Raw genomic sequence first — 22,175 nt, 5'->3', positions numbered from 1 at the left:
AAGAAAATATTTATTGTGATACCTCCTCTTCAGCAAAAAGCTCCTCTGGGTTGTTGAACCAGAGTCTTCGATTCTGACCAGGAACATCCTTGGCAGAGATGAAGGTGACCACTCCGGACATGGCTAGAGCCACCGATGCATCTATAGAGCTGATGTGAAGATAAGGCTGAGACAATGAGATTTGGATTTTCAAAGAAATTAAAAATTGTCCAGCATATACTTCCCTTCATTTTGCAAGGCTTTGGATTTAACAGAGTGTGTACACCCTTTAGTTACCCTCATTAGTCTCTTGACACTAAGACCCTACCCATAATCTCCCAGTAGACCCAGGTAAATATAAAGTCTATGTCTGACAGCACTAAGACACCAAAGCTCAGCACAGGAGCATCCTGAACATCTCTACAAAGTGAGACGACATTGACACAAGAGCCTCCTTCTCCATTCTGCTGATGCTTTTTGGCGTGTCACAGGCATCTCCTCATGCTAAGAACTGGTCTAGCCTCTCCCTTAAATGATCAACATTCCTTAAATGAGTCATTTTAAACATCCCTGTTTCTGTCTGCAGGAGGAAAGGTTTGAAGGAGTGTTTGTGTCAGAGCCTGAACCTCTGGACATCACTACAAGGATTTGAGTCCAACAATGGTCAGACACGTTGTAGATTTCTATAAAGCCAGCAATGGGTTTCACAAAATAGTGGCAAAATGTAGTCTAGATGTATAAATATTTTGTTTAATCTGGGTTAATACAGGATATTTTGGAGTCTTGATTGATATATATATAAAATGTGTGTGTGTATTCATCTAACTCCATTACTTCATCTCTGCTCTCAGGTGCTACTCTTCTCTTGGCAGAACTGGTGGGAAACAGGTGGTCTCCCTCAACAGGTACGGCTGTGTGTATCACGGTATCGTTCAGCATGAGCTCAATCATGCCCTGGGCTTCTACCACGAGCAAACCAGGAGCGATCGTGACAAGTATGTCAAGATCAACTGGGAGAACATGTCTCCTGATATGGCCTACAACTTCCAGAAACAAAACACCAACAACCAAGACACTCCATATGACTACGGCTCCATCATGCACTATGGAAGAACAGCCTTCTCCATCCAGCCCGGGCTGGAAACCATCACTCCCATTCCTGATGGGACGGTGGAAATCGGACAGAGGCAGGGACTGTCCAACACTGACATCCTGAGGATCAACAAGCTGTGTGGATGCTGAAGATGAGTTTTATATGTATGTGGTGTGTCAGATAATAAAATATATTTCTCATTCCGTAAATGAAGAATCAAATGAGGTGATGTTCTTTGTCTTTTGTTGGTGTTAAATTTCTATAATGTGGGGTTAAGAAAAAACCTGCAGTAAAATTTTGTTTTTTTCCTTTAAAATGAAATGTCTGATTTCATAAATTATCATAAGACACGTTTCCTTAGCCTTTCTTCTGTCCTCTGGCATAGTTGGAGAACAATGACATAAGCTAGCATGAAAAGGTGTGTGTGCTAACTGTCATAATAAAACAAAGCTTATGGCAGACACAGATTTAAGATCCAGGACAGAGCAAATCCTCTGTTACTCTTGGTCAACACCCTAATTCTCTTATTTTGTAGCAAATAACAAGTACAACTGGATTCCACTAAATTCACTCTTAAATCAATTTTAAAAGTATGACTTTTTTAAAAATGTAAATCTTGGAGTGGGCTGAAAGAAAATTGTCACGCTCTGCATGTCACTACGTATGGTACACACTAAAATATCCATTATACTCATGCATACTACAACAAATTGTATTTGTCTGTAAAAAAATTCAAATAAAAAAAGGAAAGTAATGAATGTTACTTTTTTTGTAAATGCTACTTGCACTCATGTGAATATTTGTCAAGAAATGGGCTATTGTACTCTTTGCTGTAAAAGACATTAAAGTGATTAGGACTAAAGCAATATTGGGTACAGTTGGTTGGTTCTAAATACTAAATCATGATGATCTGAACTATGACCTCTACTCCTCAATTCATTTATGAAGCACATGACGGATGCATTTTTTTATAAATCTGTCTCGAGAAAGCACTTAAAATGTTGTCTACACTCCCTGTTTCACACAGTTTTGGGTCTGTCCTTACAATTAAAAAATTACATTTAATTTCAGTGGATTAGTGAAACAATCTGTACCTTCTCTTGTTGTGCAAGTTTTTGGATTAACGGGTAAATTCAGACATTCCTTCCTTTAGACTGAGGCTCAACAACTGATTGACCCACCTTCATATGTGAATATAAATTTCAGATTCAACCGCTCACATACAACAAATTTCAGCTCAGGAGCATCCCGAACATCTCTACACACGGCGACAACATGGATCCAAGAGCCTCCCTCTCAATTCTGCTGCTGTTGGTTGGCATTTCCTTGGCAAAACCTGTCAGGGTAATATTCTAGTCTAGTCTCAATGCACTGAGATGAACTTTCATGGTAAGAGTAATATACAACTTTTCTTTTTTCATAATCAAAAGCCTGGCTCTCCTGCGTTCCTATCCATACCTGGAAATGTGGACATCACTACAAAGTTTTTGGAGACAAACAAGGGTCAGGCATCTTGCAGATTCCTTTGAAGGATTTCCCAAAATTGGGCAGTATATCTAAAATGTGATTGAACATATTGAGTCCTTTCATCAAATATGTTTCTTATCTTCAGGATCTTCCGAACACCTGATGGAAGGAGATCTGGTGTTTCCCAAAACCAAAAATGCTCTCTACTGCCTCAACAACAACTGTTTCTGGAATAAAAACACTAGCAATCTAGTGGAGGTCCCCTACATACTAAGCAGTGAATACTGTAAGTCAGTGTTCAGTCATTGAACATATGCATTTGACTCATGTAAAAAAAATAATAATATTTTTTTTTGGTTTGCAGCCTCTACTGACATCTCAGTTATTCAGAATGCCATGTCAACCTTTCACAACAAGACTTGCATTCGCTTTGTACCCAGATTAAATCAAACCGACTACATCAGTATTGAGAACAAAGATGGGTGAGGACAGTTTTACTATATAAACATGAAACATTTAATTGACTTAGCAGAAACTCTTTCACAACTTGTAGCATTTTAACACAGAGTGATGATATATTAATTCTCTTTTCTCTTAGGTGCTACTCTTATCTTGGTAGAATTGGTGGCAAACAGGTGGTCTCCCTCAAAAGGACCGGTTGTGTGTATCACGGCATCATTCAGCATGAGCTCAATCATGCTCTGGGCTTCTACCATGAACACACTAGGAGTGATCGTGACAAGTATGTTAAGATCAACTGGGAGTACATCCCAACTGATAAAGCCAGCAACTTCCAAATACAGAAAACCAACAATCAAAACACCACATATGACTACAGCTCAGTTATGCACTATGGAAAAACAGCCTTCACCACCCAAGCTGGGAAGAACACCATCACTCCCATTCCTGATGCAACAGTGACAATCGGACAGAGGCAGGATATGTCTAAGCTCGACATCCTGAGAATCAACGAGCTTTATGGATGTGTTGTTTGAGATAATTTAATACGGTTTACCAATCCACAGATTAATAACGCAATGAGGTGATGGTCTTTGTCTTTTATGATTTTTCCAAAATGTTTGATGTTGTTGGAGGAATAAAGCAAATAAAACTTCAAGATGAAACATGAGCCTCATATTTCTTGTTTTTTTTAAGAAATGATCAAAAACAGTGTGAGTTTGAAGTCACTTAGCAGCCGCAACTTGACAATCATGCAAAGATTAGAGCAGTGATTTTTACAGAGTATCATTATATTTTACTGATATTTACAAAACTGGAGAGTTTGAACCAGAAAATCCTCAGTAGACAAACATAATCATTTTCATTTATGCATTTAGCAGACCCTTTTATCCAAAGCGACTTGCATTGCATTCAAGTTACAGTTTTTACATTTTATCAGCTCTTGCTTTCTCTGGGAATCAAACCCATGATCTTGGCGTTGCTAGCGCCATGCTCTACTATTTGAGCTACAGGAAAACCTATGAAAGCCTAATAATCATATCTTGACTAACTAGAACAAAATCTAAAATTATGAGAACTGTGATACTCTTCCCTACTCCTGTGTTCCCTCTACTATGAGTTTTGAAACCTATTTTCTGCCAGAATGTAACTAGTACTCACTGACTGCAGTACATGCAATGCTTCAACTTAAGACAATGCAACTAGCACAATTAGATTTTTCTACTTAACTCTATGATTGTTGGCTTGTGAAAAATCTCATTTGTCTTTTTAATTTCTATCCATATGTTAGTTATCTTCAGTACTACAGTTTTTTTTTCTCTCTCTCTTATTTTGAGGAAATAATTAACATGAGGAAGATCCATTAGTGTTTGACTCTAAAGTTGAAAACGTTACTTAAAAGAACATACTGTAGCTTTAGAATTGCAAAATCAGAGTGCTGTTTTAACCCGTTTATGACTTCTCAACTAATGACAATGCACATTTTTTGGATGCTTCAAATGAGATGTTCTCTCACATGGTTTATAAACCGGTCTCACGAAAGCACTTAAATGTTGTGGATACTCCCTGTAAATAACTGTTTAGGGTGTCAAAAAGCCAAGACTTGCAGTATGCCCATTTCAATGGATTACAGTCTTACCTTTTCTGATTCTCTGTAGGGTTGGACTAACAGGTGAGGTCAGAGTTTCATCCCTGTAGTTACACACATGGTTTCCCAAAACCAGAAATGCTCTCTACTGCTTTAACAACAAAGGATTCTCAACAAAGGAAGAAAAACTCTAACAACATAGTGGAGATCCCTGGCATAGTGAGCGGTGAATTCTGTGAATGAAGATCCTTCAATCCTTGAACATCTATGATTCATGTAAATGTCATTTTAAAGCCGTTGTCCTTTGTTTGCAGCCTATTAAGACAGATCAGTGATTGTCAAGATCAACTGGGAGAACATGATATGTCCTATATCTTCCAGAAACAAAACACCAACAACCAAGACACTCCATATGACTACGGCTCCATCATGCACTATGGAAGAACAGCCTTCTCCATCCAGCCCGGGCTGGAAACCATCACTCCCATTCCTGATGGGACGCTGGAAATCGGACAGATGCAGGGAATGTCAGATACCGACATCCTGAGGATCAACAAGCTATATGGATGCTAAGGATGAGGAATAATTAAACGTATCATGTGTCTGTAGATGAATAATGGAATGAGCTGATTCTTTGTCCTGTGATGGTGTTCAGTTTCTGGAATGTTTGATTGCTTTGGGAAAAATTAAATGAATCAAAATCAAAATTTTGTTGTTTAAATTTGTTATTCCATAAATAATTAACAAATTTCTTTCCACTTACATGATCTTTGCATGAGCCCTGCTGCTGGTTACCATGGAAACAAAGAGTTCTCCTTGAACAGATGGGATGTCATCGTAATACACAGCTTCTCCTGTAGCCTGCTGAAGGGCAGCCTGGTGTACATTGGGATGTCCCACCGGGTCACTAAAAGACTGAGTCTCTGGTACAAGCTGTAATTTCATTGGTAATGAGAAAGTTGTTAATCACACTTGATATGAAAATGCAAGCTTTGATTTGAGTTTGTATCTGTGTAACTCAGGTCTGCCTACCTGGAAAGAATGGTTTCCCTGCGGCACCTCATTTTTGAAGGGTTTTAATAGGCTGAGATACTCCAAAGGCAAATCATTCATGCCAACCTCCTTTAGCAATAGCAGAACAATTTAAGTCAGAAATAAGCAAATTGTTCTGCTTTTGAACTAATAATTGCCACAATTATACCTTTTGTTGGAGCTCCAGCAGCACTTGCATGCAAAACTTGAAAAAGAAGCTGAGTACTAGAGCCTTGCGATACTCTTCCCTCCCACCAGGGGCAGCATGGGGTACAGAAATTTCTTCTTCTAAGAGTTGTGTTCCCTCTACTAGAAGTTTCTCATCCTATTTTCTGCCAAGCAAAAATCAATGTTCACTGTCTGGGATGTTTGCAATTTAGCAATACAAAATAATGCAGGTAGCGCATCAGATTTTGTTATTCTTCATTTAATGGTTAATTGTTGGCTTTTCTTTTTCTAAGCAGTGTATTTGTTACCTTCAGTAAAACAGTGTACATTTTGTTCTCTAATATACACGATTTTCAGATGTGATATATGTAGACCTTAAGACGGCTGTACCTTCCCAGCAGGTCTTTACAGGTGAGTCTGGCTTTTACCAGAGTTGGTCCCACACCTCCATAAAAAATATCCAGATTTTCCACCACATTTGAGTTATGTCTGAACGCAACCCTCATGCCAGCGTTCACTATGGAGAAGGCGAACTCTCTGCGCTGTGCCTGGCGAAATGCTGACACAAACTCCCACTGTAAAGCACAGGGGATTAGCTTTTCAGAATGGAAACTGAATTCCTAATATATTTGTTGTGTAAAAGTGAATTTGTGGTTAAAAAATGAAATAGATGGAATTAGAAATGACTAATAGTCTATTAGGGTAAGTGTGTTTGTTGAATCTTGAATAGTTTTAATATAGGCTTTAGTTTTAGCGTTAGCTTTAGTTTGTATCCTCAATTTTGACTAATGTACCGGTCTTGAGTGAGGAATGTCAATACCCAGCGGAATCTCATCTGCTCGTAGAGCCGTTTTACCAAAGTCTGTGAAAAACTCCTCACTTAGACAGATCTCTCGAGCACCATCTGTATTTAAGATCAACGGAAAAAAATAATTCTAATTATAAACATTACTTTCCATGTCAAATATATTGGAAACTGAGAAATATAGCAAAAATGCAGTTATAGGAATTTATGTACAAATTATGTACAAAAAAAATCCAAATATATTGGCATTACCATTACTGTAGTGTGCACTCCGCTGCTGCTAGAATGCTGCTCAAGTCATATTTGGGGTTGGCACTCAGGATATTTCCACCAATGGTCTTGAATGTAGACAAGTAATTAAAACACAAATTTGTCATCAAAATTACTTTTGGTCTTGCATGAAATGTTAATTTAACAATACTACATTAGCTGCCAACTTAATATTGTTTTTGTTTATATATTTCAGTCCAACTGTTCCACTTAATTCCTTAAAGTGATTTGTTTTTGGTACTCACAGCCATGTTGCGTATCTGTTTGCCGGCCAAACACTGTAATGTTTGAACGAGGGCCTGGTAAACCCTGCTTTTCTCTGTCCCGAGTTCCTCGATTCCTCGCAGGAGGACATCCTTCAAAACAGACAAACTGCATCCTGCCCCTACAGTTACGCCTAAATAAAACAGTGTTGTTGAATTTACTTTTGGGCTGTAATATTTGCTAATTAAGCATATGAAAAGGCGATACATTGTTTATTCATGATTTACCATTGTTTCTCCATTTAATAGCCCGAAGTTCTAGAATACTTCCACCACCATAGATCACCAAAGGATGGACGGTTCCCTTCAGATTCATCTTTGGTCCTGTAAAAGAACAGAAACACGTTGGTTGGTTGGATGGATGGGTGTATGGATGGATGAATTTCCTCTTGAACTAACCTATGGTTGTGTTCCCAACCAAGAGAGGTGCATTGGGGTATTCAGCTTTCAGCTTGATTAAATCTTTCAGATTTGCTGGGGAAATCCACCTGACATTTTCACCCTGGAAACAAAGCTGCTCAGATTTTTTCTGTCCCGTAATCTATTGGAAAGAAAGAAAAAAAAAAATAGTTGCCTGAAATGTCCACATTCTCATTAGCTACCACAAGAACACAATTTGCTCACCAGTAACTGGGGGAAAGATCAGATCCTGAGTTGGGTCAAGGGGTAAGGCATATCTACCAGTAATACCAGAAGCAGAAGAGTTATCAACCTATTACCAATCTCTGTCTACTTATAACAATAATGAGGTGTACTACTGTACTTAGTGATAATGTTTAAGAAATTATATGAATTTTGTCTAAATATGATATTACATCAGATTCATTGTTGTGAGAATTTCTGTTTTCCATGCAACATTTGCCATTTCCATCACCATTTTGGCAAGATATCGGAGTCTGTAAAATATGAATCATGTCACTATAGAGCACATAATTGTTTTCTGCACTCAAACTCTATAGTTTATACTCATTTTCATGTATGACTTTTCACTGATTTTTAGATATGTTTGTTTTCTACTAGTAGTTAACAGTCCTTACATCACAGAATGTTTTAAATCCATCAATTATCGGTCGATATCCAGTACAACGGCACAGGTTCCCTTAGAAGAAATAAAACAGAATGTTTAAATTCTTGTTTTCTGTGTTTGAATTCATAATTCTAAAAATGAAAATTAAATCCACGAGTATTCAAATACCTCCTAGTGTCTCTCGAATGTCCTCCATGGTTGGCTGTGGGTTGTTTCTCAGTAACGTGTTCATGGACATCACCATCCCAGGAGTACAAAACCCACACTGAGACCCATGGGCCTTTGCTATACGCTCCTGATGAACAACAACAACAAAAATATCTAAATGGTGTGTTCTGGATTACCCATTCAATATATCCAGTGGTGGACAGCAACTAAGTATTTTTACTTCGTTACTTAAGTACAACTTTCAAGTATCTGTACTTTACTGGAGTATTTTTATTTTGGGAAACTTTTACATTTACTTCACTACATTCCAAAGCATAATATCATACTTTTTACTCTACCACATTTCATAAGAAACACGTCGTTCCTCATTTTGAACTGGAGAAATTGTCATCACTACAAGACGATGTCCGATTTATTGCAGAAGCTGATTCTTTTCAATGAGCCTGTTAAATTGGTTTGCAAATTGCACTGAAAGGTTAATTTATGAATTTTATTGAGTGCACTGCAGCTGTTCTCGAGAAAAGAACTCACTGATTCACAGAATCCGATCAGTGCGAGTCTCCAGTTTACAATTCACAGAATTCAAAAGTCTGAATCAAAATAAGCCAAGAACAGGAGATCCCCCGAGCTACTCGTATATTTAGGTCGCAAGCCCGGTTATTATATATTTGTGAATTACCATTTTGGGGTAGGTTTTATAAAAACTTATAAAAGTACTTTTTACTTTTAATACTTAAGTACATTTAAAATAACACTTTTGTACCTTTACTCAAGTAAAATTGAAAAGGAGTACTTAATACTTTTACTGGAGTAACATTTTATTAGGGTATCTGTACTTTTACTCAAGGATTTGATTTGTTTACTTCATCAACCTCTGAAAATACCTACTTTGAAAGATGATTTATAGTTTGTGTGTGAAAGAGAATCATTTAACTGAACAGGATGTAGTTTAGTCTTGGTGCTTCCAATGCCTTCGATGGTCACCACGGCCGCACCATGCAGAGAACATATCGGCTGTAGACATGCATTTACTGACCAGTGACTGAAGAACGGGTTAAAGATTATAAAACCACATTTATTGATGACTTTTTAATTTAAAATGTCGATAACATTAATCTTTGTTAATGTTAGTTGTTAATGTTATTTATGTTAGTTCTGTCACGGTGCACACAGCAGGGAGGACACAGGAAACACGGAAACGAGGAGGTAACCCAAAAACAGTCTTTACTGGACATCAGGACAAGACAAGGCAGGGCAGACTCTGACAGGAACACCGGGGAGTAACGAGTAGACCAGACAAAATGGCACAACACAGACAGAACTATAAATATACAGGTAAATTAAAAGACACGGCTGGACCAGAATAAACTACTAATGACATGACAAGGACAGGAAACAAACCAAATATGGGCACAAGAGGCAGGAACACATGACACACACACAACAGTTCCCTTACATTACTCCCCCCTCCCGAAAGGCTCGTCCCGAGCCTTAACAGTTCCATCGGGGAGGGGGGGGTGGGCGCTCTGGAGGCCCCTCAGGACAGACACAAACATACACAGAACGGGGCCTCCAGCGCGGAACAGAAGGCCGCAGGCCGAGGTGTAACTCAGGAAGCCATGGCAGGTGGTCCTCATGCCCATGGCCTCGTTCCTCGGCCCGGCCACTCCAACCGGAACCCTTCTACCCCCCCCCAAAATTTCCATGGGGCAGCTCAGGGGTATCAGGATCCCGGGAACCAAATGAAATGGGATTTATTAAAAAGACCTTGGTCACTGGTCAATACGGCGGCAGCCGGCTGCCACGACAGCCACGGCGGCAGCCGGCCGACTGACCATCCCAACGGCGGGGACCGGTGGGCTGTAGGAAGCCACCACCGGCGACGGGCCGAGTGACCGCAGACGGCGGGTTGGCCTTCCCTGCGAAACAGCAACAAAAGGAGCCGTGGACGGCGGCGTGATACCCCGCCAGCGGCGGGGATGAGTCAGCGGCGATCCGGAGGGCTTGACTCAGCGGCGATCCGGCGGGCTTGACTCAGCGGCGATCCGGCGGGAATTGAGTCAGCGGCGATCCGGCGGGCATTGAGTCAGCGGCGATCCGGCGGGCATTGACTCCAGGGAACAGCAGCCTTCTCTCCAGCGACCGGCGGGCTTGGTGATCCGCGAACGGCGGCCTCATCTCCCGCAAATGGCGGGCTCGATGATCCGCGGACGGCGGCCTCACCTCCCGCGAACGGCGGGCTTGGTGAACCGCGGACAGCGGCCTCACCTCCCGCGAACGGCAGGCTGGAGTGAGCGGCCGGTATGACTTGGGGGAGCCGCGGACAGTGGGTGGGCTTTCCCCACGGACCGCGGCGTGATCTCCCGCGAACGGCGGGCAAAACACAAAAGACAGGAACAAAAAAACACTAGAAAAACTTGGACAAAACAAAACAAAGTGAAGGGACGACGCTTACTGTACGGGTCTGGTCTTCTGTCACGGTGCACACAGCAGGGAGGACACAGGAAACACGGAAACAAGGAGGTAACTCAAAAACAGTCTTTACTGGACATCAGGACAAGACAAGGCAGGGCAGACACTGACAGGAACACCGGGGAGTATCAAGTAGACCAGACAAAATGGCACAACACAGACAGGACTATGGCTGTGTCCAAATTCAGGGTCTGCATCCTTCGGAGTACTCATTTGAAGGATGTTACGTCACAGCGCCGCGACGAAGGCTGTCCAAATTCGTAGGATCCTTCAAATGCGGCCCACAAATACGTCCTCCTTTTCCCCGAATTGGAAGGATGGGTGTGGTGGATCCTTTCCCGTCCTACCTATCCCATAATTCTTTTCGGCAGAGCGTAATGGCGGACGAAGCGAGCGGTAGCGGAGTGGGAGAGGAGTTTCTCTGACAAAACAAGCTAAAGTTTATGCTTCGGCTCAATGAATTTGTAGGAGAAATTAGTAGAATACTTAAAAACAAATAAAAATAGGCTATAATGGCTTACCTGGATGTGACTGTCTTGTAGTCTGATATAAAAAACTCTCCGACAACGAGCAAAGAAAGTATTTAATTTATTTAATTGCTTTATTTCTTCCAAAATAATTAAAATGAGGAGAATAACTCTTTGTTTGTCCATTTTCCCGCTTCTTGCTTGGCGCTGTCACGGTTGCTAGGCGACAGGATACGAGCAACGGGTAAGGGAGGGAACTGAAAGAAGGGTAGGCTGTCCAAATTCACAAACACCGACTTCCGGGTTTTGCGGACGTCGGAGGATCCCTCCTCCTTCAACCGGGTAGGAAGGATCCTAAGGAGGATGCAGACCCTGAATTTGGACACAGCCTATAAATACACAGGTAAATTAACAGACACGGCTGGACAAGAATAAACTACTAATGACATGACAAGGACAGGAAACAAACCAAATATGGGCACAAGAGGCAGGAACACATGACACACACACAACAGTTCCCTTACAAGTTCACAGTGCATTAACTAATGTTAACAAATTGTAATAATGAATTAGTAAATGCTGAAATTAACATTAAGATTAATAAATGCTGTAGAAGTATTGTTCATAGTTCACGTTTACTAATATTATTAACTAATGTTATCTAACGAACCTTATTGTAAAGTGTTACCAAAATGTTTAGAGTGTAAGTTATGATAAAAAAGATATTTAGTGACATCTGTATGGTTTGATTTAGAAAAACACTGGTAATCAACATTGCTTTGTTTTTTTTTTCACATCAAGTTTTTATGCTGATAGATTTGTGATATGAGTGAAAGATACAGCACAGTATCCTGGATAGGATCATATCTGGAGACCATCACAGTACAGGCCCCACACCCCCCTCCACCACAGCCGTACTTGGTGCCTGTAAGACCCACTGAATACAAAAACAACACACTTTTTTTCTGTAAGATACGGAGCCTCTAAGGGGACATGGTGATGGGAAATAAATATAAAATAAGAAAATATTTTTAAAAATATATGATTTAGTGATTTTTTTTGTTTGACGCAAAAGCTTTGCAAGCAAACGCAAACGCAAAGTTTCTTGCAAGAAAACACATAAGCATAGAAATATAATTTTTCCTCCCATAATTTTTTTCTTTAGGGGCTCTGCATAACTTAAATATAAAAAGATACTAAATATTATAAATATATTACATTTAAGTATATCTAATAAATATACTAAAGATACACCATTCTTTTTTAGAGAATTGTCTCTAAAAACTACCTTTTCTTCGCAGGTATGCCAGTAACATCTCTTCTGGATCAGCATTCTTCTGTCTTTACATAAAAACAACAACAAAAAATAAATAAAATAAACTGACCGCCATTGCTCAAATTTTGTGATAACTATCAAGCCAAGCATCCTTCAGTGTGTGCCACGTGACAGGATTGGAATTTGGAGACCAACATATCTATCACACACATACACACCAGTGAATTCATGGCACTATCAATTTTGTTACTAGTTTTGAGTGGAATTCTGGGAGAAATCTGGAAATTAGAAACATATTACAACAGACAAACAGCAGTCATAGTTATAGTATGTATGTGTGTGGGAGGGAGAAACACATGATGGACTGTCTAAGGTGTAGAAAATCATTTTCATGGCATCATACTAGAGATGATTTTGTTTGGCAGCCAGCTGACTCTCATGTGCCATGATTCTGACATGCATGTTTAGTCATGCCATTTGATCCTGGTTATTTTCAAGTTTGGTTATTTACTATGATTATGAGAAGACAAAAAATGATCACTAAAAGGATATTTCACCCAAAAATGAAAATTGTGTCATCATTTACATTTACCCTCGTGTCATTCCAAACCTGTATGAGTTTCTTTCTTATGATAAGCATAAGATATTATGAAGAATTATGGTAATCAAATAATTGATGGTCCCCATTAACGTCCATAGTATTTATTTCACTACTATGGAAGTCAGTGCTGACCAAAAACTGTTTAGTTCTTCAAAATATCTCATTTTGTGTTCAACATAAGAAACTTATACAGGTTTGGAACGACACGAGGGTGAGTAAATGATGACAACATTTTCATTTTTGGTGAACTATCCCTTTAAACATTTTGATATTCATCTCAATAGAAGTACTAAAAATACCATCTATAACACAGCTTTCCTTCTTTCGTGATATTAGCAAATTAAGTCAAAAACTAATTTCATATTGTACACTTTTATTTATGAACTAAAGCAATCTTAAAACTATAATGATATATTAATAATATGAGCCAAAAAAAACAAAAAACGATTGAGACAAAAAGTCAGAAAGATTGTACTATTTTCAGATAAGACAAAGCACACATTGATCAAATTTAATGTATGTGCCTTAAATATACAGATCATATAAAACATAATTTAAAACCAATATCTGTAATGTAAACATATCTTCTTGCCATTAATATAGAAGACAAGCTCACTGTTCACAGATACAGATGACATGATGAGTTAAGAAGGATCGCAGTGCTCTGTTGATGGAGATGCTCCTGGTTTACTGACCATCAGCTGAATGAGCGACTGACTGACTGACTCACATCACATTACAGTCTTTGTTTTGCCTTTCATGGTTAAAATGCAGGAATGTGTAAAGAAGATATGCATGCAATGGGTTTTTCCTCCATTGTTATATATTTATTTATTGCTTAGGAGTTTCCTTCATTCACTTCCTGCTCTCAGTCTCTCAGAATAAATTATTAGATGTAAAGACAATCCACAAAAAGGTTCACATTTGTTAAATGTTTAATTTTCCCCACACATTTCAGAAATACAACAACATCAGAAAGAACATCACCTTATTACATTATTCACCTACAGACACACAAACTATATTAAGTAGTCTGCATAAGCCTCATCTTCAGCATCCATACAGCTTGTTGATCCTCAGGATGTCAGTGTTGGACATTCCCTGCCTCTGTCCGATTTCCACCGTCCCATCAGGAATGGGAGTGATGGTTTCCAGCCCGGGCTGGATGGAGAAGGCTGTTCTTCCATAGTGCATGATGGAGCCGTAGTCATATGGAGTGTCTTGGTTGTTGGTGTTTTGTTTCTGGAAGTTGTAGGCCATATCAGGAGACATGTTCTCCCAGTTGATCTTGACATACTTGTCACGATCGCTCCTGGTTTGCTCGTGGTAGAAGCCCAGGGCATGATTGAGCTCATGCTGAACGATACCGTGATACACACAGCCGTACCTGTTGAGGGAGACCACCTGTTTCCCACCAGTTCTGCCAAGAGAAGAGTAGCACCTGAGAGGAGAGAAATAAGAGATGTTAGACAATATCAGTCTGATTTAATGTTGTTAGTAAAACAGGGTCCAGAAGGTATGATTTTTCTCACCCATCTTTGTTCTCAATACTGATGTAGTCGGTCTGAGTTGATCTGGCCACAAAACGGATGCAGGTTTTGGAGTGAAAGGTGGACATGGCGTTCACAATCACTGATCTGTCATAATAAGCTGCAAACAAAAGGGTCCAAAGCTTTAAAATGACATTTAAATGAATGATTGATAGATTCAATGATTGAAGGAGATTGACTCACAGAATTCACCGCTCACTATGTAAGGGATCTCCACTATGTTGTTAGAGTTTTTCTTCCAGAAACAGTTGTTGTTAAAGCAGTAGAGAGCATTTCTGGTTTTGGGAAACACCAGGTCTCCTTCGATCAGGACTTCAGAAGACCCTGCATTTAAAATGAAATACACTGGTGAAATAACACAAGCTATTTATAATCTTTGAACACTTTTTGGAAATGTGACCCACTTCTGGCTTTAGAGAAATATACAAAGTGCCTGACCATTGTTGGACTCCAAAATCCTTGTAGTGATGTCCAGAGGTTCAGGCTCTGACACAAACACTCCTTCAAACCTTTCCTCCTGGAGGCAGAAAGAGAGATTTTTAAAATGACTTATCTGAGGAACCTTGATTGTTTAGGGAGGGACTAGACAGGATCTTACCATAAGAGGAGATGCCTGTGAGACACCAAACAGCAGCAGCAGAATGGAGAAGGAGGCTCTTGTGTCCATGTTGTCTAAGTGTGTAGAAATGTTCAGGATGCTCCTGTGTTGAGCTTTAGTGTCTCTGTGCTGTCAGACCTGGACTTTATATTCACCTGAGTAGGTGGGTTTTCTGGAGGATTATGGGTAGGGTCTTAGTGTCCAGAAACTAATGTGTGTAACTAAAGGGAGGAAACTCTGACCTCGCCTGTTAGTCCAAATCCTTCCAGAAACAGACTATAACCTAAGTTTATATTATTTATTGGGTTTAACACTAAAGTAGACATGCTGTAGTTTTTGTTTTCTTAGTGTCCCAAAACAGTAGCATACGAAGAGGGTCCACAGAGCTTCTAGCATTGAAAAACAAAACTTCAGAGGAACCGTATATTTTGTTAGCTAGTCCAATTATTTTAGTCAATTGTTTGGATGATTTATAATAATTGGACTAAATGGTTATTTGGTCATACTTATAACTTCATTGGTAAATTCACATCTTTGCCTATAGCTGTTGTTCAGATGGTCACCCTTCTGTCCAGTGTAGATTTTCTTGATCTAAACTAAATTAGCTTATGGTTTAGTGGTATAAAAATGTTATTTTTTGATCTAGGCTTTGTATTACAGTCAGGCTAACACTTTAGAATATTGTTCCATCATTAATGAATAACTACACAAGAACACATGAGTAACGCAATATTAACACTCTAGTAACTACTAGTAACCAACGAGAAACTCTGATTAATGAATTAGTAAGTGGTAGTGCTTAGTCGAATGTGGTAGTTTACTATTAGCTAATCAGTAACTATTCTTTTTTTCATACCTTCTTAAGAAATACGAAGAACCACTGTATACAGGTTCATAATTAATATGAATAATACATAATGTATAAGTCATTCTAAAGTAAAGGTCATAGTAGGGTACTAGTACGCAATATTAATGACTGAAGTATTACGAAATTTCTCAGAACACTGTAAAAAATTTACATTTTGAAAAATTGTGGGAACTGACAAATAAATATTGATTCAACAAATTGCTTCCCAATAATTCTCCCCAAACCAAAAATTGTAGTAATTTTAACTAAAGGTCTTAAGTTAAATTAAAAAATATACATTCACCGAACAAATTATATTGTGCTCAGCCAATCTATCCAGCAGAAGTGAAAAATCTGTATTGGCCGAACAAGCTTTGCAGCAAAAAAAACGCGTGTGCACATGCACCTGAAAGAAACCGTTGCTGTAGTGAATTCAAATTCCTGTGCGCGAGAAAGCGAGAGAGCGGAGCCGATGCTGAAGGGCGACAAAACATCATTTACAGACGGATTTTATATTATTAAAGTTATGGTAAGTACACTGAGTTTTGTATGTATTAAGTCATTTTTCACATACTGCATTGTATTTTGCAGAATAACAGTGAATTCACGCCTTTACTTGTGTCAACCTAGTTTAGCCCGTACTGATCTCTCAGTAGGGGTGTGCGATATCGTCTGTGATAATAATGTAATTGTTGTTTTAACGATGTGGGATTTGACATTATCCTGTATATCGCCAAAACGAAATATTGTCTAATTATCATTATCGATAAAATCCCAGAAAATAGTGAGATATCAGATTTAAATCACATGATTGCCCACATGACCACAAAAAAGAAAAAAAAGTGTGTCAGGGCAATCAACAAATCATGTAAGAAAAGGGTACAAAGACAACTTTCTGTTACTATTTTTTATGAGAAATTGAATTGCAATCCTGTATCCTCATTCAAAACATGAATTTATGACTCTTTGAAACAACTGTTAGAGCATGGCTGTTTTACTAAAGCTGAGTTTGATTTTATGTGGGTTGAACATCCAGTAACGCCTGTCTTATATACTCTGCCCAAAATTAATAAGGCCCATAGGCGTAATTTACGGGTGGGACGGGTGGGACATGTCCCCACCACTTTTTACCAGGCTCGATATTGTCCCCACCACTTTTAAAAAGTAACTGAAAAATAGATTGCGTAAGGTATATATTAAAGGAAAAGCACCATCTACAAATCGTCACTCTTCATAATCTAATTCATTCATTTAACACATTTTTCCGCCGGTCAGACGCTTTTCAACGTCCTCAAAGATGAATGTTAAGTCTCGTTGTGAAACTATCGCGAGATACGCGATATGCGTCATGGGATATGTAGTTTCCTTTCCCTATTAGTCTACAGATCCTGTACCTTTCTTTTTACGATGTTCGTATTGTTTGGATACTGTTTCAAGGTTGAAATATTTTATTTGAGATTTTTGAGAAGATTAATTGGACAATATATCTGGTCCACAAGTCAAATCATCACTCACTGTAGTCATCAAGTGATCAAGTGATGACTAGAAGGTGGACCACGGTTCTTCTTCAACCACGCAGCGAGGGGAGTTCACTTGAGGCATTGTTAAAAACTCACAAGTCACGGTTATTATTACAAGTCATGATTAAGTGTTATAGGAAAAATTAAGTTATGTAAGAAGTAAATAATTCATTTTGGGATCTAAATGTTTACATTTGCCATTATAAGCAATATATTGGCATTTGTCCATCATTGAAGGCTGAATAATAGTAAAAGCACTTTTAGGCAACAGGACAATTCTATGTTATGACTGGGATTTTCACAATTAAAACAAAAAGTATACAACTACAAGTCTTTAGTTCATAGTCCTTTAATTCAGTTTTGTATTAAATCACAGCGCGCTCCAGTGGCCGCCAGAAAACATGATTAGCGACAGTATGTCTATATTCACGTAAGTTAAATATAATATGTTTTCGTGTTAAGCAAAGTAACTTACTGTGCGTGGCTGCTTCACTAAAAAGCTTCTTATATCACTTCCGCACTTTCTTTTGGACATTTTGTTGATGTTTTAACATTTATGCTATAGGTAGCAACATTTACCGTTAACTAGCCTTTACATGTGATGTGGGGTGGGGGAGGAAAAAATAGAGCTTTTATAAAAACGTCATAAAAAAAAAGATTCGTTAAAACAATTTCATTTATTTAATTATTTAATTAATAAAGGTAGTTTAACCATTTTAAACACAAATAAACTTTCACTCATGTTTTACACAAGGTTTTGCGTAGTTCAGGATTGGTTAAATTATTTGATTGGATGAGGAAAATTTTGTGGGCTTGTCTTGACTCTTGACGTAATGTTGATTAGAAAATATGCAAGTAATTCAAAGTAGAATGAATCGTAATACACACACACAATTGTGCAATTAATGAATACGCTGCAGTTGAGCTGACCATGAAATGGTAAGTTCACCATATTTATCTTGCGTATTTTGATTGATATTAGCTACCCTGGATGTGTTGTGATAAGCAAAACGTAACATTCACATTGTGAATGTTACGTTTTGCTTATTCGTATGTTTATAGACATATTTGTGAATGTGATGCATGTGTACTTTTAAGTGAAAATTAAGTGCATTTCCAACTCTGAACTCAGTCCCCAAGTAAATTCGGTTATTAAATAAACAAATAGCAAAACGAGTTGTGCGGTGTCCCCACCACTTTTCAAACCAAAGTTACGCCGCTGATAAGGCCTATAAAGATGTTCCTCCTGGTAGAAAAATTGTGTCAGCCATTGGCTCTAAAATTTCTGCGTTCATAGATTTTTTCCTGCAACCTGTATTTGTTCTTATCTTCTTACATTAGAGATACAATGGACTTAAGAGATTATTCAAGCGGCACAATTGCCTTTGACTTCCATGCTTTTAGTCACAATGGATTTTGAAGCTTTATATACGAATGTCCCTTTTGAAGGGGGTTTACAAGCAGCAGAATATTATTTAAATCAACATGCTCATCAGGTCCCAAATACTGCTTGTTTAACTGATCTCATGAAATTTGTGCTTACTCATTTTTGTTTGGATCTGATTTCTTTTTGCAGATTTCTGGAGTTAGCATGGGCTCTAAAATGGCTCCAAATTTTGCATCCCTATTTTGTGGGCTGTTTGAAGAACAGTTTGTATTCAATCAAGCATCTAATCCATTTATTAAATATATTGTCTTGTGGAAACGTTATATAGATGACATCTTTTTCATTTGGAGTGGCACAGAATCTCAGCTTGTAGAGTTTCATGAATTAGTTAATTCATGAATCAGTGATGCTTTGACATTTACAATGGATGCTCAGTTAGATCAAATACATTTCTTAGATGTTAATGTGATTCTGACGGAAACTGGATTTGTAACTAGCCTGTATCGTAAACCTACCGATCGTAATATGCTCTTACATGGATCATCATATCACCCTGTTTCTTTGAAACGTTCTCTTCCTATTTCCCAATTTAGTCGGATTCGCAGAATCTGTTGCAGAGATGAGGACTATCAACAGTAAGCTGAGATCTTGGCAGACAGGTTCAGGCAGAGAGCGTACAAAGAGGAGTGGATCCAAGCTGCCGCCGCATGTTTTAAAGGTGCCATAGAATGAAAAACTGTCTTTACCTTGGCATAGTTAAATAATAACAGTTCTGTGCATAGAAATGACATACTGTGAGCCTCAAACACCATGGTTTCCTCCTTCATATTGTAGCAGTACGGTATACCTGTGACGTACCCCGTAATAGAAGGAGGAGTGTTGGTAATTACGTTAATTGAACACAATATAGAAGTGGCCGTAGGGGCGCTATGTGTGTGCGTCTGTTCTGTGTCCGCTTTGCGTCCGCGAGAGAGAGGCAACTCACTTCCGGCGAGGTGTGTGAACATTGGGAGGTAGGAGTTGTTGGCAGTGATTATATTTTAGGATTTGTTTTATTTGGCTTCATGGGTTCATTTTGTTAAAGGGTGGACTGAGGAGCTTTATGGGATGTCTGCAGCAATGGCGGTCTTTACGGAGATGTATTTAAACGCCACCGTGTCTAGGTTATGTGAATCGCATTAGAGGTAAGTCAAATCTATTACGAGGATGTTTTTAGAATTTGGCTCGTTAAAATGTATGTGTTTTATATTATAGGTGTGAGCCAACGTGTGCGGTGTTGCAGTGCGCTTGGTGTCTATCTCGGTGTTTGTTTCAACTGTGATTGGAAACTTGATGGTTGGCCATTCCAGTGGCCGCAAGTGGTTCTTCCATACTGAGGCCTTGTGCCGCGGCCTCGGGATTATCACCTCGTTGTTCGGGATCGTATGACATCGCGTTTGAATTGAGCCGGCAGATCGGTTGGAGTAATCGGCCGTTGCCTTGTGCTGGTGCACTTCTTTTCTCTGTAATTGAGAATATTGACCATGTTTAACTCTCGCAGGATCAGTTGGACTGCGCTGTGGTATTCTCCCCACTCCAGTGACGGGTTGTGAGTAAAGTGAAACTGAGAAAAATGGTAATTAAAGTCTATAGCGAATAGACAATCAGCTTTTTCTCTGTCACAGTCCCTTTTTGATTTTATTTTGTTTCTTGTTTGGTTCTTAAATGAAGATTGTTTTCTGTATTTGGTCTTTTTGGTTTATTCTAATGTGTTATGGTATGGTTTCTTTCATTGTAATCAGGTTGTTGTTATGGTCTGGTTTTAGCCAGTTGTTAGAGTTGTAGCCATGGTGGCTGGACGCGGCCGCTTGCCTATTTTGGAAGAACTGAGACGGCGAATACTTTTGTTTAAAATGTGTATTGTAATATGTGCTTTGGCCATGCTGTTCTTACCTGATTACGTGTTTGAGTTATTGATTTCTTTTTGTTTTGTCTTTATTTCTCATCAGAACCGGGTGGCCAATTGGGGAGGAGCAGCCTTCCTTTGTGTGTGGTGGAGGGTTTTGCCTGAATGCTGTGTTCACTGGAGGTGTGGTGTGCTGTGGTGTGAGTGTGCACTGCTGATTGCTGTTTCCATCCTGTCTAGGTGTGCCACCCGGAATTATGAAGAGTTGCTGTTGTGTATCGTTAGAATAGTTTTATTTGATTTTCTTTTGAGTTGATGCCATATATTAATAAAGTGTGTGTTTTATTACTGTAAATAAAGCTTTCATTAATTGTGACTCCACTCCGCCTGATACCTGACTCACCGTATCGAACTTTTGAGCTTTGCTTTATTGAGAAAGGTGTGTTCCCTGCACACTAAAACAGGGTGGCTTGGTCGGTGTCTGTGTGGCAGCCCCCTTGTGGTGGCTTGATCAGTTAAGTCGCGAAGTGCGTGTGAGGGCTACTAGGTGATAAGGTATTGCGCCCCTTCGAATAGAGAATGCCACATTTGGTGTAGTCAGCAGGGTCGCGGTTGTTGTTCAGATTCAGAGTCTGGGTGGAGTCTTTTTTTTTTTTTTGTGTATGTGTTTTTCGTTTTGTTTTTCAGAATATAGGTGACTGTGCAGTGAGATTCTGATCGGGTGAGTATCCGCTTATGCACACCATGGACAACGAATTACAAGATGAGGGAGTTAGTGACCCAGCTAAGAGCAGACAACGAGAGACTGCGGCAGGATCGGGTAATGACGGAGCAGCTTGATCCTGGCACAGCTTCTACTAATAAAGCACGACCTGTTACATCTGGTTCAACTTATACGGGTGCTGGCATGGTCGAACGCTCCGTGTTAATTCCGCGAGACAGACGCTGTCCAAATTTTAATGGCAGGTCGGGTATGGGTATTGACGAGTGGGTTGAGGAAGCGCGAGCGTGTATGCGTATTCGTAATATGACCTCTGCCGAACAGGCCTTTTTCCTGTACGATCATCTTGAAGGAGAAGCTCGAGACGAGATTAAATATAATAAGTGCTGATAAAAAGGATCCAGAGAAAATTATTTCTATGTGGTTGTGCAGAATCAAATATTGCACTAAAGGAAACATTTTTGTCTCGGCGGCAACAAGAGGGAGAAACATTGTTAGAGTTCTCCCTGGCCTTGCTAAGTTTTTTCGAGAA

At 39.2% G+C, this 22,175-nt stretch overlaps 2 protein-coding genes and 1 pseudogene across 3 annotated transcripts in view; 1 reads left to right on the top strand and 2 right to left on the bottom strand.

The window, feature by feature from the left end:
• The window catches only part of LOC306875261 (aldehyde oxidase 3-like), a 31,972-nt pseudogene that overhangs the window by 6,000 nt on the left and 3,797 nt on the right, over window positions 1–22,175 (bottom strand). The window contains exons 3-18 of the transcript in view: window positions 12,547–12,599; window positions 12,099–12,195; window positions 9,259–9,361; window positions 8,320–8,446; window positions 8,162–8,223; window positions 7,940–8,020; window positions 7,524–7,665; window positions 7,353–7,448; window positions 7,107–7,258; window positions 6,850–6,929; window positions 6,581–6,704; window positions 6,177–6,361; window positions 5,788–5,950; window positions 5,619–5,708; window positions 5,350–5,519; window positions 23–149 (exon numbers count right to left, since the gene is read on the bottom strand). The product of the transcript in view is annotated as an aldehyde oxidase 3-like (transcript). The remainder of the gene's footprint in view (window positions 1–22; window positions 150–5,349; window positions 5,520–5,618; window positions 5,709–5,787; window positions 5,951–6,176; window positions 6,362–6,580; window positions 6,705–6,849; window positions 6,930–7,106; window positions 7,259–7,352; window positions 7,449–7,523; window positions 7,666–7,939; window positions 8,021–8,161; window positions 8,224–8,319; window positions 8,447–9,258; window positions 9,362–12,098; window positions 12,196–12,546; window positions 12,600–22,175) is intronic.
• On the top strand, window positions 2,348–5,159 carry LOC306874576 (hatching enzyme 1.2-like; the record flags this gene model as incomplete). Its single annotated transcript, XM_079424725.1, has 7 exons — window positions 2,348–2,416; window positions 2,503–2,575; window positions 2,685–2,825; window positions 2,904–3,021; window positions 3,138–3,528; window positions 4,657–4,670; window positions 4,901–5,159. 7 exons carry the CDS (start codon window positions 2,348–2,350, stop codon window positions 5,157–5,159), a joined length of 1,065 nt encoding a protein of 354 aa, XP_079280851.1.
• Window positions 14,186–15,352, bottom strand: LOC306874793 (hatching enzyme 1.2-like; the record flags this gene model as incomplete). Its single annotated transcript, XM_079425043.1, has 5 exons — window positions 14,186–14,576; window positions 14,668–14,785; window positions 14,869–15,009; window positions 15,124–15,202; window positions 15,284–15,352. 5 exons carry the CDS (start codon window positions 15,350–15,352, stop codon window positions 14,186–14,188), a joined length of 798 nt encoding a protein of 265 aa, XP_079281169.1.

Source organism: Barbus barbus, assembly GCF_936440315.1.
Source record: "Barbus barbus genome assembly, chromosome: 9".
Taxonomy (NCBI): Eukaryota; Metazoa; Chordata; class Actinopteri; order Cypriniformes; family Cyprinidae; genus Barbus; species Barbus barbus.
This window is presented reverse-complemented; position numbering and strand designations above follow the sequence as displayed.